This window comes from Bombus huntii, chromosome 16 (assembly GCF_024542735.1).
Source record: "Bombus huntii isolate Logan2020A chromosome 16, iyBomHunt1.1, whole genome shotgun sequence".
NCBI classification, from domain to species: domain Eukaryota; kingdom Metazoa; phylum Arthropoda; class Insecta; order Hymenoptera; family Apidae; genus Bombus; species Bombus huntii.
The window spans coordinates 367,271-384,000 of record NC_066253.1 but is presented as its reverse complement, the minus strand read 5'-3'; the positions used below and the strand labels follow the sequence as shown (position 1 = coordinate 384,000).

At 42.3% G+C, this 16,730-nt stretch overlaps 2 protein-coding genes across 10 annotated transcripts in view; one reads left to right on the top strand and one right to left on the bottom strand.

The window, feature by feature from the left end:
• Window positions 1–16,730, bottom strand: part of LOC126874833 (polypyrimidine tract-binding protein 2) — a 419,953-nt gene that overhangs the window by 348,502 nt on the left and 54,721 nt on the right. The window lies entirely within an intron of this gene.
• On the top strand, window positions 3,880–11,030 carry LOC126874831 (juvenile hormone esterase-like). Of its 3 annotated transcripts, none has more exons than XM_050637294.1 (11): window positions 3,880–4,709; window positions 4,982–5,119; window positions 6,174–6,348; window positions 6,720–6,918; window positions 7,430–7,694; window positions 8,192–8,360; window positions 8,687–8,856; window positions 9,263–9,416; window positions 9,756–9,842; window positions 10,337–10,478; window positions 10,627–11,030. In XM_050637294.1, exons 1-11 carry the CDS (start codon window positions 4,473–4,475, stop codon window positions 10,952–10,954), a joined length of 2,064 nt encoding a protein of 687 aa, XP_050493251.1. In that variant the 5' UTR covers window positions 3,880–4,472; the 3' UTR covers window positions 10,955–11,030. The 3 variants fall into 3 exon arrangements, with proteins under 3 accessions (XP_050493251.1, XP_050493250.1, XP_050493253.1); XM_050637293.1 differs by having other exon boundaries at window positions 9,750–9,842; XM_050637296.1 differs by lacking the exon at window positions 9,756–9,842 and having other exon boundaries at window positions 3,886–4,709.

Below are 16,730 nucleotides of genomic sequence, written 5' to 3'. Positions count from 1 at the left end.
CCGTTCGCCGTTTTCCAAAAATAACCCCGACTAAAGTTTCGTGCTTCCTAAATTCAAGCAACCCTCCTCGAAATCATCAAAACCAGCATCCCTTGACGTTTTCCAACTATGAAAACTTCGAGAACTTTACTTTACTCGCTCTAAATTTCACTCTGCGATATGTTCGAAGGTACAGGCTAGAGTTACTTGCGGAACAATTTTTAGCGCTATCTCTTACGCAAGAAACCCGACGACGCTACGAAAAAATTCGAGAATACAAAGTATTTTATACATTTTCAAGTTTCTTGTATTTTCCCGACGCCTGTGTAATCGAAATTTCACTAATCTCGCAGCAGATATTTAAACGTAGCCCATTTAAAATTCGATCGCTTATCAAAGGCTCGATTCGAAACTACGAGAGCTCAAAGGTCCTGTGCGTTCGGTGTGACGCAAACCGTAACGCCAGGACTGTGGTTACCGGCAATTAGAACGGCAACCTATTTTCACCAGGAGGCAAAAGGGAGGTGGAAGCAGGGCGGTTGGAAACAGGCAAGCAGCACGGCATAACTAATGACGAGGAGATAAACGGCTTGGCAAACGACGCGTAACGAAGGTGGCGCGGAGATTCCGCGTGGAAACAGACCGGAAATTCCCGCGGGAAGCCCCTTGTCGGGAAATTGTTAGGACCCCAGCCGGAACCCACTCGCCTTGAGTCGAGTAAAAGATAGAAGATAAAGATGGAGAGGATTCCGATGAAATTTTTAGCGTTATCTCGTCTTCGGTCGATGTCTCGTGGTTTGCTTACGTTCTTCTTTTTCTTCTTTTCCGTTTCGTCCATCTATGCTTGTACTTTTGGTTGCCTCTTGTAAGATGGAATTATTCGCAGTTCGTTGAGATACCGTTCTAACGCCAAGGGACCGACTTTGACTCGCAACGGAATATTCAAAACGCTGTATGTTTTCATTTTTGTTTAATTTTAGCAACGATCCCGAACCATCTTCAAATTGACAACGGAAATGTAACTCGAATAGCTGCGACTATCCCGACGAGGATATGCGGTGGTTGTTTGGTAATAGGCGCAGTCTCGCGAATCGCTCGAACAAAAGTCCATTTATTAACAATTTTTTGCACTTTATTCGCACTCCGGACACGATAATCGCCGCGACAGGTATAACGGGCGATAAACGCGTGTTGTTGGTTCGACGTGTCGCGAGAGAAGAAGGAAAAGAAAAGAAAGGAAGATGGAAAAATGGATCGTCTAACGATCGGGTGGAACGCTCCTTAACACCAAGTAAGAACGGAAGATGAATAAACGTAAAAAGAACGCCGTATAGCGGTTGCATCGCGGATTTGATAATCTTACACATTTCGGTGGAAGCGAGTGGATTAGCAGTTTTCGTTTATCGTGTTTATCAACGAGCTTCATTGGACACGAGCTCGTAAGCACCCTTTACATCAACGTGGATGGTAGTTTGATAAGGGGTAATTAAGTCGCTGGATTAGCAGTTCAACTTAACAAATTTACCGCTTCGTAAGTACTACGGGCTGCTTAACTTTCCGCTTAATTCGATCATCAACGCCAGCCACTCGAAACGACGAATTCCTCTAACGGTGCTCGCTAAGTGGGGCGAAAAATGGCAAGAAAATGCTAATGGAATTAATAAAGAGACTCTGAATTTCAATAGGATCGAGAGGGACAACTAGAATGTTTGCCTATTTATGGCAAGTTTACATTATCTTCTATCATCTGTTAAATTGATATTATCTGGAAAGCAATTCATTTTAATATTCGCCGCAAGTATTTATACGCAACTTTATTTCATACGGCTCTTTCGATCTCAACAAAGAAATAATACAGGATTTTTGCGAATTCCTTGGATAACAACCTCTTACGAAACGCAAAAGGCGCAGGTAGCGCGAGTCAAAAAGCAACTAAACACGATGGAATAATACGCGAGAAAAGTACAATTTCGGCATTGACTCGTTACGCGCGGTGAATCCAGCTTATCTAATGTCACAAGCATTCTTATTAACATCTACCTTGAAATCTTACGTGTTTATAAATATGCGTATTACCGTACAACCTAAAAACTGATAAAATTAATAGTTATTACGATATAAATATGTATGAGAAGTCTACAAGGACGCGACAAAGCTAAAAAGTAGTAAAAATGTTGAAAAAATCGAAAACACAGTCTCCATACCACGAAACTTCCGCGTGTAAACTTTTTCTCGACAACGCGTTGTTTCCTAAATACGTACATGGAAAACTCCGATACTAAGTTTGCAAACAAACACGCTGTGCAGATAGAGCACCGCATAGGAAGTTGAAGTTCCGCCGAACAAAAAAAAGAAACGAAAGAAAAAAAGAGAGCTGTATCGAGTGACGCGTAATCGGCGTTAATGACGCTGAGGCCACGACCTTTGACCAACGAACGACATCAAGAGATGTATCGATAAAAATAATTGTATTTGTCTTGCGTAACGTTCTTCGATTTTACAATTAACAAGAATAATTATATTTGTCCCGCATAGTTTTGTTTTACGCGTCTATCCGAATTCGATACCTGTATCGATTCGTTGGAAGAAACGATGCTTGCAAAATATTGCACGCTTTACTTTGCAATACAAATGTAACGAATTATTCAAAATTGAAGTTTAGAAGAAAACAGTTTGAATTTTAATCTTATCTAAATTTGCTACAATTACGTTTGTTCTCGACCTCTACCCGATTCGCAAACACGTCACCGTTGAAGAGAACACTTGTTAATTTTGTAGTTTCAGGGTTTCCATAGCTTTCAAAATTTTGATTTCGTGCCAAAAAGTTCATTTTATTAAGAAGCGACTTGTTAGCAAAAGATATCGAACCAAATTTTACAGATAATTTTATCAGATATCATCTTCTAACTGAACTAAATTCCGAGTTCCGATCGTCGTCACATTGCCTTACTTAAACGAACGTTCCATCTCTCTAAAACTCTAAATGTCGCTTACCATTTAAAAAGAGAAAAATCTTTCGGCTCCCCTTAAAATTCCAAGTAAGTCCACGGCACCTACACGATTCTCGCAGCGCCATCGCTGAACCACGAAAAGCGAATACATCTTGTCAGACACTCTCCCCGCGTAACAAACTTTCGCCAACATCCTAAGCACGCGCTCCAATCCCTTTCTCATCCGCTTCGTCAAACCAACAAACCAAACTTAACAACTCTCGTCCGACAAGCTCGAACATTCTCCTTCCTCGATTTAACAACTCCAACACAACCGTGCAAACCGTAAAACAGCCGTGAAAACCAAATAAGAAGAAGGAAGGAAACCTTTTTTTTCTTTTTTCGTAGCGAACATCCAGCTGGATCGATTAATACCGTAAGAAATATTAAACGTCTATTAAAAAGTTCGCAGTTAGCCTGCTATCTCGAATAGTACTTAGGTATTAACGAGATAAAAACGTACTCGTAAATTTGCCTTGAAACATTTTTTTGATAAAGCCAATAGATAACCAGTTGTTTCTGTGTACGTAGCAGGGAGTCTGCGTGGTCCTGCTCCGCTCGCTCAAACGCTTTTCCATTAAACGCGGATAACTCTAACAAGCGGTGCGGTGCGAAGGAACGTTGCGCAAAGACACCGGTGGTACAATTGCTCGTCCGACGTCGAAACTTTAGCGAGTACACTTACGAACGTAAAACTTGGCCAAGTATTTAAAAACGATATAGCGAAGTGGGTAAAATCGGTGAGACGCTAGAGCTTACATGGCCGAAGACGAAAACGTAAACCGATCTCCGTTTCAGGGAAGATGAGAAGATCGTGGGCTTATTCGAGATATGAACTCGCGACTAGTTCTTTCTTCTCAGTGACGTAAATCGGCGGTAAAGAATTGCGCGCAACTCCGGCCAGTATACGTGTACGGTTGCGCGCGGCTAGATCAATCGCTGTCACCGTTTAACGTATTAATTTACGACTTGTTATCGATATACCGCTTCCGGCTAGATACCGACCACGTATGAATAAACAATCAGCGCAAGTTGTACCAGCGTGATTAGGTGAAAAACATTGAAACATAATTTTTCTATCGAATCGTTTAGTCGCCATTCGATCCGATGCACGTGCAGCGTACATTTTCAAATTCATCTTCCTCGAGAACAGCGTCTGGCGAGAAAAGTTTATTATCCACATTTTCCACTTATTTCCTCTCGTAGAATCGCCTCGCACCCAATCCTACCACCCGCGACTAACTATCCTGTTAATTATCTCTGCCACTTATCGCGTCACTTGTTATAAATCGTCGTTCGCAATAGGACGATAAAAAAGGGAAAAGAATTTATTTGGTCGGTTCGAGACAAACGAATTTGGCGTCGCACCGCGTTTCGCCAGTGAATCAGCGTAATCGTCCCGTCTATATAACCGACTAGAGTCGCGCGATCGGTCATTGTTGTTCGTCTACGCGCGACTCATCCTCATCTCGTGCGCGTACTCGTGCGAAAAGCGTTCGCGAAATGTATAGCCAGCAACCTGCGTTTATAATGACCGATAGATCGATATATAGATATTCGTTCGGCGTTTTGATGGTGTTTATGATCGTTGTAAGCGGTTCGCACGCGTACAAGGCAAAAGTGACGACTCGATTCGGCCAGGTTCAGGGATTGTTGAGTAGAAGCACCAGAGGAAGACTCGTCGCGCATTATTTGGGCATTCCTTTTGCTCAACCGCCTGTGGATGATTTGAGGTTTAGGGTGAGTTTATGTGTAAACATGTTTTATTATTATTATTATTATTATTATTATTATTATTATTATTATTATTATATATTAAATTATATTATAGTGCTTTCTATAGTGCTTTTTTATAGTGCTCGATGGTATAGCATACCTTTTCATCTATGTAACATATCACAGTAATATTATGAAAGCCTGATTTCAATTATATTCTCGGGAATACGAATTTCCATAGAAATCCGTAGTCCGTCTGTAATAATTTTGGCGGCATGATAAAAATTCTTTGACAGAGTCCTAGGCCATGGATTCGCAATTGGACGGAGACATTCTTAGCAACGGAATATGCCCCCGTATGCGTTCAAGTGACCGAACAAGGCCACTTCATTGGAGAGGAAGACTGTCTCTATCTCAACGTTTACGTGCCTCTGGTAAATATTTTTTAGCGTATTCAGCAAAAAAGCCAGGTAAAAATATGAAAATAATAACAGTACAGGATAAACGAGATAAAGGAGGGTAAGAGAAAATGAAAGAGGTAGAAAAAACACACGTACGTAGATATCGTAAAGCGTAAAAATATGCAACTTTGCTTATCCGAAACAGCTACGTTGGTCCTGGGCATCTACCAGGATAAATTACCGTTACAATTGAAAACGAGTTTCAGAAAAGTTTCATCTTCGTAGTATAAATATTTGTATCTTGTAGAGCTTATGGAAGTTTACGCTCGTATTAATTTCGTAGAAAAAGAACTCTATAAATGAAATTGATAGGAGAGAGATTTCTACGACTTTAACCGATTAATTTTCTTCTGACAATGTTTCGAGAAATTCCCAAAGTACAGAGAAAAGGGGCAGTTTGCGTACGGGACGCTAGCAAGCAAAGTATAGAAGAAAAGCAGAAAAGCAACGAACGTGTTAATAGAAGAAACAAAGAGAAGAAGAAGAATAGAAAACAGGAATACGGTGGAAAAGTTTATAGCATTGAAAAAAGAACGTTGGCGATGTCGTTTCGTATAAGCGGAAGAAGAATATTAAAATTTCGATATAAATCCTATTCGAACAATTCGATCAGATTCGAAACGCAACGGTATACCGTTTTCGAGTCGATTCGCAGCGCGAAACTCGGAACATATAGCGACGTTTTGCGAAACAAATGCAAGTTTTGTTGAAACGCGATCTCGATTGAGTCGCAAGGTCCACTCTCGGTTTAATGAAATTTAAACGATTCAAGGCGACGCAGCATTTTTCCAGTTGCTTTAAAAAATATCGCTTACGCGGTTCCAGGAAATTCGGAAATTTGATAGTCGGTCAGGTTATAAGTTATAATGTTAGTTCGTGTCGCGATACGATGCTTGCTATTTATGAGTTTTTATTGCTTTCGTAGTTTCCGAGAAAAGTCTACGACTCTAAACGTTTGCTTCGGCCGAAAGAGAGATGCTAAAAACTAGACTAAATTAACGAACAATGTCGAAGGAAGTATTTGTAGATTTCAGAGGAGAACGGAGATGGGTACGAGGAGAAAAGAGCGCTTCCGGTGATGGTGTACGTGCATGGCGGAATGTACGCCACTAACGGTGGTAACAATCGACAAGTCCCACCAGAGTATATGATGGACCAGGATGTGATCGTAGTTTCGATCCAATATCGTTTGAATATTTTGGGTAATAAGAAATTCGAAAGTTCACGTTTTATCGAGCGAAATGTGGAAAAATGTAAAATTAATAGAGACGCGTGGAAAGAGAAAAAATTCCCCGATAATCCTATTTGCTGATATTCGATTTTTCAATTTCTCAATTTACTAATACCGCGATTCTCGTTCGCGCAACTTTCCAGTACACCGATCTCCCGATATTCCAACATTCGATCGCACAACTTTCGGATCGAATTTTTCCTAATATCCAGCTCCTAAATTGCCATGTTTTCCCTCATCACGGGAATACCAATTTTCCAATGCCTCGTTGTTTCATTTCTCCGATACTGCGATTCGCTGACACGCCAGTTGCCACGCGTTCACTTCTCTCCGTACGTACAGGATTCTTCGCCACGGCCACCAAACACAATCCAGGCAACAACGGTCTGAAAGACATCGTAATGGCGCTACGTTGGGTGCAAGAAAACATTCGTTGTTTCAACGGCGATCCAAACATCGTGACTCTATGGGGCCACAGCGCAGGTGCCTCTGCCGTGCACTTGTTGGCTATCACGAACAAGACCGAAGGACTGTTCAACAGGTATGTTAACGATTTTGCGGAGGGACGTTCTTTTCCAACTTACGAGGGAACCCCGACCATCGACCACCGACTACCGACCATCGACCACCGATCACACGTTGAGATCACCCGTTTTTCTTCCATGTACTCGAGCGCGTATAAATCGTAAACCACCGAACAACGTGTCTAGAGATCGAACCGAAGAAAATTAAATTGTCCCTGTGCGTCCCTTTTCTGAAATTTGAATCTTTTTCCGACAAATACACACGCCTATTCGTTGTAAATCCATCGACCCTACTACAAGTATATACCGTTTGCTATCGTTCCGTCGTAGAATCGTCAGCGTGACGTTCGTATTGGTTTCTTAATCGGACCTGTAACCGCGACGTCGATGATCTTCGCGACGACGATCTTTCGTCCAAAAGTTTCGTTTTACGCGACGTTTGCATAGCCGTAAGATCAACGTTTCGTCGTAACGGGACAAAGTTATCAGGTGGGACGTCGGAGTTTAAAAATACGGCATTGCCATCAGGTACATCGTTCAAAGCGGAGTTGCTACTAGTCCCACGGCGTTGCTGCCCGCGCATTGGATAAGAATATATTCTTTGGTATCGGCCACGTTGGTCGGATGTCTTCCTGAAAGCGAAGAGGAATATACGACGACTGCGCAACCGAACGTGACGCGCGAACAAGAACGGTATGACGAGGCAGAGTTAAGCGAAGAAGAAGAGGAGGAAATGATGCGATGCTTGAGAAAGCTGGACGTCGGAAGCTTCAGAAACACGATGGACTATCATGTAAGTTCTATGCAGAGTGTCCTGCGACACCGATGATGGATTCCGCGCGTGAAACTTGCCTCGAGTTACAACGAGTTTTACGTTCAAGTAGCTCTATCGAAAGATGCAAGTAGTTTCATTTACCTATTTGCAAACAGAACGCAAGGTACGCAAGGTAGGCAAGAAGGTTCCGTTGTTTTCGCGTGCGCGATCCATCGTCGAAGCGGTTCCTCGATACCACGGGACATCTTGCATATAAAAACAAGTCGAAGAACAAGTAGAACAAAATTCGTCCAAAGTCTTGTTTTCGAGAGACTCGAGATTTTCAAATTTCTCAAGCTCGATCTTCTAAGAAACGAAACTTTCAATTTTGGTTATTCCGAACTCTGACCCATGGCGTAGATTTCCATCCGTGGTCGACGATCGTGTAAAGAATTCTAGATATCGAATGCTTCGTCGAGCTTTCACGAAAATTTCACTTCGTTAAAATCTTCTTCGTTGAAACTTTGGCAAACAAGATAGTGCGGTGGAGTGGCCATTGCTGCATTTTCGCGCCGACGATCGAGGAAGAATCGGACGACGCCATCGTAACGGTGCATCCGCTGACAGCGATAAAGCAGCGCCTGTTCAGAGACATTCCAGCTATCATAGGAGTGACCAAGGACGAAGGACTGATGAAATCGATCGGTAAATTTCGCCTTGCGAAAGTAATAACTAATTTAGTATTTAACTTTATCGATAATTTTCTTTATTCGAACAAACACTTTTTCGCTATTTCGACGATCTCTTCTCGTTCGCTTCGAAAGAGACAACGAGCGCTTTCTGTCTTTCTCGGATCGTTCCGAATAACAACTTCTTTCTTCGCGGTATTTCATTTGTTCGACGAAGAACAGCAGAGTCCTACTCTTTTTCGCATATTCTTCGTATCGGATCGCCACAAGTAGAATAATTGGCGAGGTATTCGATTACAAGTTTTAATTCATTTTGAAAAAGTTGCTCGTTTCGATTTGAAGCCATCTTGACGAATCCAAGCGCCGAGGACAAAATACTAAATAATTTCGAGATGTATCTGCTCTATTTGCTGGAATATCGCGCGATGTCGAACGACACTTTGGACGCCTTTACGAATTTCTATTTCGACGGCAACGTTACGTTATCAACGCTAAGAAGGAATATCACAGAGGTACGTGTGTTCTCCGCTCGAATATTTTCGGTCAACGCTACTTCGAAACTGTCAAGCAAGATTTTTCACGTAGATAGTTGGATGGGAGCCGTACTCTTTGGAAAACTTGCTTTTTCCACAAATTTTCGACCTTTTGATCGTTAAAATAACATCTATTTATACGCTACTCTTTCAAATAACATCTTAAACTAACAATTAATTAATCGAGCGTGTCCAATCTTCTTTGACAAAATAATTCCATGGAACGACTTATTCCATCGTCCGTTATAAATTATTCTATCTATACGACACGGACGACACGTCGTTAATTATCCGAATAAGGATAAGAATAATCACGCGATTCGATATTAACGAACACGTTGCTAATAATTTTACAAATCCACTTACAAATGTGTCGATGTTGTAGATCATTGGAGATGCTCTTGTCGTATGGCCAACGTATGAAACTTTAAAGTACCAATCGAACGTAATGAATTCGAGTACCTATCTCTATGTGTTTTCATACGAGGGCACTTTTAGCGCGACTTTTGCCTTCACCGAAGGAGTTCCAAGACACTTTGGTGAGTATTTTAATGCTTCAGTGCTTTAATGCTTTAGTGCTTCATCAGCCATATTGCTTCTAAATACACAACGAATTTTTACGCGAGTTCATATTTTCGAGAACATCGTAATTCAAAACGTAGAACTTTGGCTGGAAGTGAATTTTTGGCTCGTCGTTTCCCATAGACGCAGAACCCATCGCCGGTTTTCTAACTTTTGGCAAAATTTCTTTATCAGCTTCCTCGTCGAGTATCGTTTTACAACCTTTTGGGATTTTGCGACTGCGGTTTCTACGAATTTCCGAATTTTAGAATTTTCAAACTTGGGAATTTTTTAATGCTGAACTTTTCAAGTTTTAGGAGTTTGCGATATCGGAATTTTGGAACCGTGCGACATCGGATCGTTGGATTTTTGGAATTTTGGAATTTTAGGATTTCCAAACTTTGGTACTCTGGAATTATTCCTCCATTTTGACAAATTTTAACTATACACTCGTATACGTAGAAGTATCGCCAATCAAGTATAGAACATTTACATTTCTTTTCTTTTTCTTTTGTAATTGAGATTTTTACGAAACGTTATTCTTCAAATTTTCTCATCGTACTGTTTATCGATTTTCATGTTTATTGGCTTACTAATACGTTCACGTGATTATCACGCTCACAGCGATACGTAGAATGCAGCTACTCGATACTATACTAAGAACGTAGCGTAATATTTATTAAATTAACGAATTAAACGTGTATTTAAATATTATAAGAATATATTTGCAAGGGGGACCAACTTTATATTTATCGATAGGGTTAAGATTACTAACGAAGAATTTTTTACTTTTTATACGTAAAAAAGTCGCGAAAAAACAAGGCGTTAAGCCACGATATAGCAACAACCGATTCTTCCAAAGAAATTAACCACTAAATCGACAATGTGGTTCTTTTAGGAGTCTCGCACGTAGATGATTTAAATTATTTGTTACCAATATTCAACAAAGAGTTTGAAGATTACATGTTACACAATACGGAAGACGATATAACCATGATTAATATAATGACCGAGATGTGGGCCAGCTTCGCAACTAAGGGGTAACGCGAAATAAATATCTTTACTTCCTAATAACAAGACAATTGGTAGTAGACAATTAGTAGAAAATGAGAAAATATCCAATACTGTATCTTTCTTATCGTCTTACTAATAAGTATCTTATCGATAAGTGGATAATTCGTTGTTAAGCGTACCAGAGGCTTGGAGAGTGACACCATGGCCAGATTACAAGGAATCGCAAAAGTTCTTGCAAATTGGAGTTGGAAAACTTCCGGAAATGACAATAGAAAGCGAATTTTTCCCAGAAAGAATGGCGTTCTGGGAAGAATTATCCGCGAATCTGACTTACGACCCGGCAGACGACCTTTATTTGCCTCTGGAACAACGAACAATCGAAGACGACGAAGACGTTGCCAGTAGCGGTGCTTCTCTACGATACGACGAAATAATGATTTCTTCGCCGACGTTCCACCTGCTATTCACCTACTTTTTGTCAATTTTAGAACGTAATTGCTAGTACAACGTTGTCGATAACAGAGAATGTATTTATGTTGTAAAGTTTATCATATAAAATTTGTTAAATCCACGAGAAACTCGTTTCTTTATACGATTAGAGCAAATGCACGAACGATGGCGATCAAGCGGTAATTTATTTCAAACATTTCTATATCCTGAATTTTATTTTATCTTTACTTATCCGGTTTAACGACCGGACAACAAGAATGTATAAATATCATACGGATAACCAGATACGTCGAAATACGAGCGAAAAGAAACATCGTTGGTCGCCACGAATGTACCAATACGCAAGTAGAAAGAACAGAGTCAGATCGACGATGTAAAAGCATCTCCCGGAGGATCGCCGCCGGTTTCATTAAGACGAAACCCTAATAAACGAAAAGCGTAATGGAATCCGGCGAAAATTAAGTTGGCCACGGCGTGTGGAGAGTTAAACGCGTGCATAAAATATGCGCCAACGTGGCGCGTTCCTTCGCGCTCGGGGAAATTAATCATCCGGCCGCCCCCGTGTTTGTCTTCTTTCCGTTCAGTTCCCCTTTTCCGGCCACGTGAACTCCCCGCGTTTGCGCGTCCAGTAGCGTGCACGTCACCAAATTAAGACAAACGTTCTACCTTTCCTCGCTTTCTCTTCTCCTTCCTTTCCTTCTCCTTTTCTCCTTGCCTCTTCTTCTCTGATTTTACGGCTTTCGTAAAATTTTTATTTGCCCGATAAATCTTTGTCAACGTTCACGGAGGATGTTGAAAAACGGCTTTGTTTCTACCAAGAGACGCTCTCGAACGTCGATTCCCGCAACGATCTTTCCCATCGAGTCAAAGTAAAATACCGTTATTCGCAAAATTCTACGAAATAAGCACGCGGAAGCGTGGACAAATGGACGGAACGTCGACCGCGGGACAACCTTGTTCTACCACGCGAAGAAGCGAGTATAGGAAAAACCACGTGAACCGACAGAGACGGTAGCTCGGCTGGAAATCGACACGTTGTAGCCGCGATTCGCGCGTCGCCGAATTTTCGAAAGGCCACTTGACCGTGTGTGTATATGTAGTGCTCGGCCTGGCGTACACTCGGCCCGAGGAGGCTCGAAATCGCTTCGAAAACGATTATTCGACTGCTGGATAAACAACGATTCGTCGCACAGCACCGAACTTATTTGTCTATGCAAATGATCGATCAACGATGGCCACGGCCCTCGTGCCTTGTTTCGCTTCGAGTATCCGCGACCACCGTGTTTTTCCTCGCACCTTCGCCGACCAACGTGTCGCCTCCCTTCGTCTCTCGTTGGCCAGTTAAAAACTAAACCGGCTCTCGTGGTCTTTTCCATCGTGGTCGTTCCTAGTCTTCCTCGACTTCCTGGTCTTTGCTCGACTTTTAACGATTCCAATTTTACGTAATCCGAACTCTTCGATAGGTTCGATCGCTAATTATACCGTAATCGTGGATAAAAGATACAGGGTAAAGAAAGAAGGCCTCCTTCGACTTTCATCGAACCACTCGTCGAAACCTTTTTACAAAATTTCCTTAATAACAGCGTGATTCGTGCCTAATTTCCATTAACCAGGATGAAACTGAATGAAAAACGATCTGGTAATAAAACGACGTTTTATGCGTACGAAACATCGTCGCAGACTTGCCTCTGCTTTCCCGTCAAAGAATTAGCCGTGTAATACAGCCGTGGCGCCATTATCGCTACGAGACCATGTTTCGCGTCGAGTAACGAACGAAATTTCTCCAACAATTGCCACGGCTTTCCAAGTTTCCAGTTCGTGAAATTCGGATGCTGTTCGTGTCTCGCGATAATGAGGTATTCGCGGATTCGACGCGCAACGCTATAGCAAAGGTAAGCACGCGTGTAATTAGTAAAAGCCGGTGAAAATCGAGACGCGTCTGCCGTTTCTACGAGGCCCGTTTTTGCAAAGTAGAGGAAGACGTCCGAGCGTTTTGCAAATCTTTCGAACCCTGAGAGTCCCGAAACTTCGAAATCCTCGAGTTTCTAAACCATCGAACGTCGAAAAGGTCAACGAACGTTCGGATGCTTTGGCGAGCCAGTTCGTATCTCTATTCGTTATCGTTCGTATCTTCGTTCGTGTATCGAAGGAAGCAAGCAAGAGGCACATAATGCATCGTTTAAAAGCGGAAATTCCGGCCTCGTCGTTAATTACTTTCTCGCCGTGGCAGGGCATTTCATTCGATGAAACGTCTGGCGAACAATGGCAGCCGAGACCGTCCCAAGACCGTCCCAAGACCGTCCCAAGGCTCCCGGAATAAGTTGTTCTTCTTTTCATCGAGAACGTAATATCGCGATATACAAGCCCTTTTGTCGCCGCAGACGTTTAATTATTCGCCATCTGGAAATTGGCCCCGGCTGGTTTTCACACGCAGCGAATGATCGATCGCCTGTACGTCTCCTTCGAAACGTTTTCTTCCTTCAACCTACAACCAAGCGACGCTAGTTTAACGCGTGACAAACGATTTCCTGGGGGGGGGGGGGGCGATCGAGTTCCTTTTTGGCATCGTTCTTTCCACATCGCCGAGGAAAACGTGTTTTTGTCGAGGGAAAATGTTTGCGTCGAGATAGATAGCAGGGCGAATAAGACGTTCGGTTCCTTCATAAGCGTCGGATTACAGCTATTCTACCATGGAACGTGTTTTTCTTACCATCTTCTTTGGTATTTTCCTACAAAGCAGGCGTACGATCCTTTTCAATTTGCAAACTTTATGAACTTGGAAATTGTAGATTTTCGGAGATTGGACGTTCCAGTTGAATTCGATTCGCAACTATAAAAGTTTGAAGCTTGGGAATTTGAGAACTTGGAGATTCGGCTACTTTCACATTGGGAATCTTTGGCATTTCTAAACACAGAGACACTTGCAAACATCTCGACACCTCGGAAATCTAAGAATTCACAGATCCATGTATACAAAAGTTCTTTGCGAATGGATAGTAAATTTATTTGCAAAACATCACCGAAATCGCCTTCCTGGGGTTTCACCAGCCGAGAGCGGAGCGACCACGCACCGTATGCGAACGAGGCGACCAGCATCTCCGAAATTCCCTCGATTTCCCTTTTCTTTCCCTAGTTGGTCGATTCTTGCCGAGTAACCGACCCGAACGGACCGATGGAACGGCCGCTATAATTTTCACGGCGGCGTGTGTCCGTCGACAGAGGCCACGGACTGTGCCATTGTTGGCCTTCGTAACGAGCGGCAATTTTTGCAGGGTCGAACAATGTGTCGCATTAGCGCATTGTACTGGCCGGTTCCGCCCGTTCTGTCACGCGACACGGCCATATCGTAATCGATGCTGGCCCGCCGATTTCCATTTCCACTTTTGCCGTCCGGTCCCAGTCATTATAGCGGCAAGTCGGCCGACAATGTCATCGAGACGAGCGAACGTGTCTGGAATTCATCGACCGAACCGTTCTTCCACGGTTGTTATATCGCGCCATCATCTCCAATAATTTCCCGGTAATTTGTGCGCGCGATAATGTGGCATCGAGCTTCCATGGTGAGGACTTTTGTCGCTCGCGAGACGCCGGAGCAACGGATCGACGAAATTAATTACGATCTTCTAGTCCGTAGCGCAATTTAGCAAGCGTAAACTGCTCTTCGTTCGATCGATATAATTTGCCGTCTTTTTCGCCGATCGTTCGTTCGGTCGGCGTCGACGTATTTGGAATCTCCCAGATTTCATCGCGCATTCGACGATACGTTCGTGCAAAATAGGGAAAAATATTTCGTACGTCAATCTGTAATACATATATGCGGTACGTATAAATAGAAGAAAATTGCACCCGATCGTTTCGAACTTTCGATCTTCGAGTTTGAAATTTTCTTTCCGACGCTATTCCAACAAGCGTATTTGAAACATCGACGTCGAATCGGACGAAGCCACGTGGTTCGACACGCAAACTTCGATTAATAGGCTGAATTCCCATGACTGTCGTCGACTGTAAGTCGAGCGACGGGGGTTGCCACGTTACCCCGTAATCCGTTGCATCCCCCAACGAGCAGCCGGTGCAGCACGCTATGAGAAAATGAATATTTGAAAATCTGGAAGGACGAGAGGCGGCGTTACAGCCCCGTTAGCTTTCCCTGATCTCACTGTATCTAATTCGCTGGTACGATTGCCCGTGGGACCCATCCCGGAGAAATTTCGCCTCTCAAATCCTACGTATTTCCTTCGTTCGTTTCGTCGAGGATAGCGAGTCGCTTTGTTTCCCCTTTCCCTTCTTCCAATTCCCTCCTCCTGATTCCGATTTCTCTTCCGATTTATTATTCATTTCGTTCGTTTCTAGGAAGAATTAACTTCTTTTCTTTTAGCATCGCGTTCCTTGATCGTCGGTTTATTTGTTCGTTTTTCATTTCCTCTATCTTTTGTTCAAAGTTTCGCTCGTTCATTGGATACTGTCTCGCAGTAGCTACAATTTCAACACGCTCCGAGAAGCGATCTCTATAGATCTTTTTTAACGATAATCGAAGAAATATCGCTTATAATTTCTTTCATCGACAAAATTTTCTCGAATTTTGAAAGAAGAAGGCTCTGATCGAATGGACGTTTATTAACAAGCGAATGACAACTTTTTAACGAGACACGAATGAACGTCAAGCTGTCCACGCGATATCCATCATCGCGATGACTTTCGATCGATAGATAGAGTTTTTGCAAAAGTTCATCGAGTTCGAAAACGACCGGCGACTCGAGTTCCCGTAATCGTCGTAACGATGATTTGTCACTGTCACGGACAATAATACGAATGGACGCAAGAGCGTAACGCAAAATGGTAGCCTGCGGCTTTCATCGTGCGAGTATCGCGGTTCGTAATATCAGCGACTCTCAAACAATGGATATCTTGCACAAAGAGAGAGACGATCCTTTCGAAATTTAGCAAATCGTATCCTTTTCTGTTTCAACGTTCTCCAGTATTGGCAAATAGTTTTTCGTATTTGAATATTTGATTCGACTTTGCCCAGTTGGATGTCTTCTTCGAGTTTTAACGAATATTTGACTTTTTGTGCGTTGAAATCTTTTTACAACTTAGCAAATCCCTTCTTTTTCATTCCTATCGAGAATTTCCACTCTCTATTTATTTTTAAGCTTCTCAAAGGGTTGGAAGTAATTTTTCCAAAGTTAAATCCAACGTTCAACGAATATCGCGTAAAACGTTACAAATAAATGCATCGAATTTTATCGCTTTATGACGTAGCGAACGTTTCCTTTCTCTTCGGTCGCTTTAACGGATCAACGAGTCCGTGTTTAAATGCTTTGACAATTTAGTAAACGTCCCGTCCTTAGCGATTTTGCTGTTTAGCGAATCGATCGAGATAATTCTACGCGTACAGGTAATTCGATATCGAGGTTAAGGCACATTGAATTAGAATGGCAATTTGCTACATTGTCAGAGTCGAGGAACATAGGTATCGGAGGGGTAGAGCAGTAATAATACTATTGAAGTATTATTAGCACTGGTGTAGTTGCATCGCTATTAGCACGATAGCGATATTACTAATACTACTATCGTAACTATTTCGACTATCACCGGTGAAATTAATCCGTATTTCGCTAGTTTTTACATAGGAATTACTGCGAATATCGTTGTAACGGTACTAGCAACCTACCGTTTGTCAAAATTACTAATTATTGATAAATTATTCGTTATTCATCGTTAGTTACTGCTATTTTAGGATTACGGAAAAGGTTAGAATAGTTCGTTTCGCGTCTTCTAATCTCGGCGACAAAAAGACAGAGAAAAGAGGAAGAGAGGAAATACTTTTT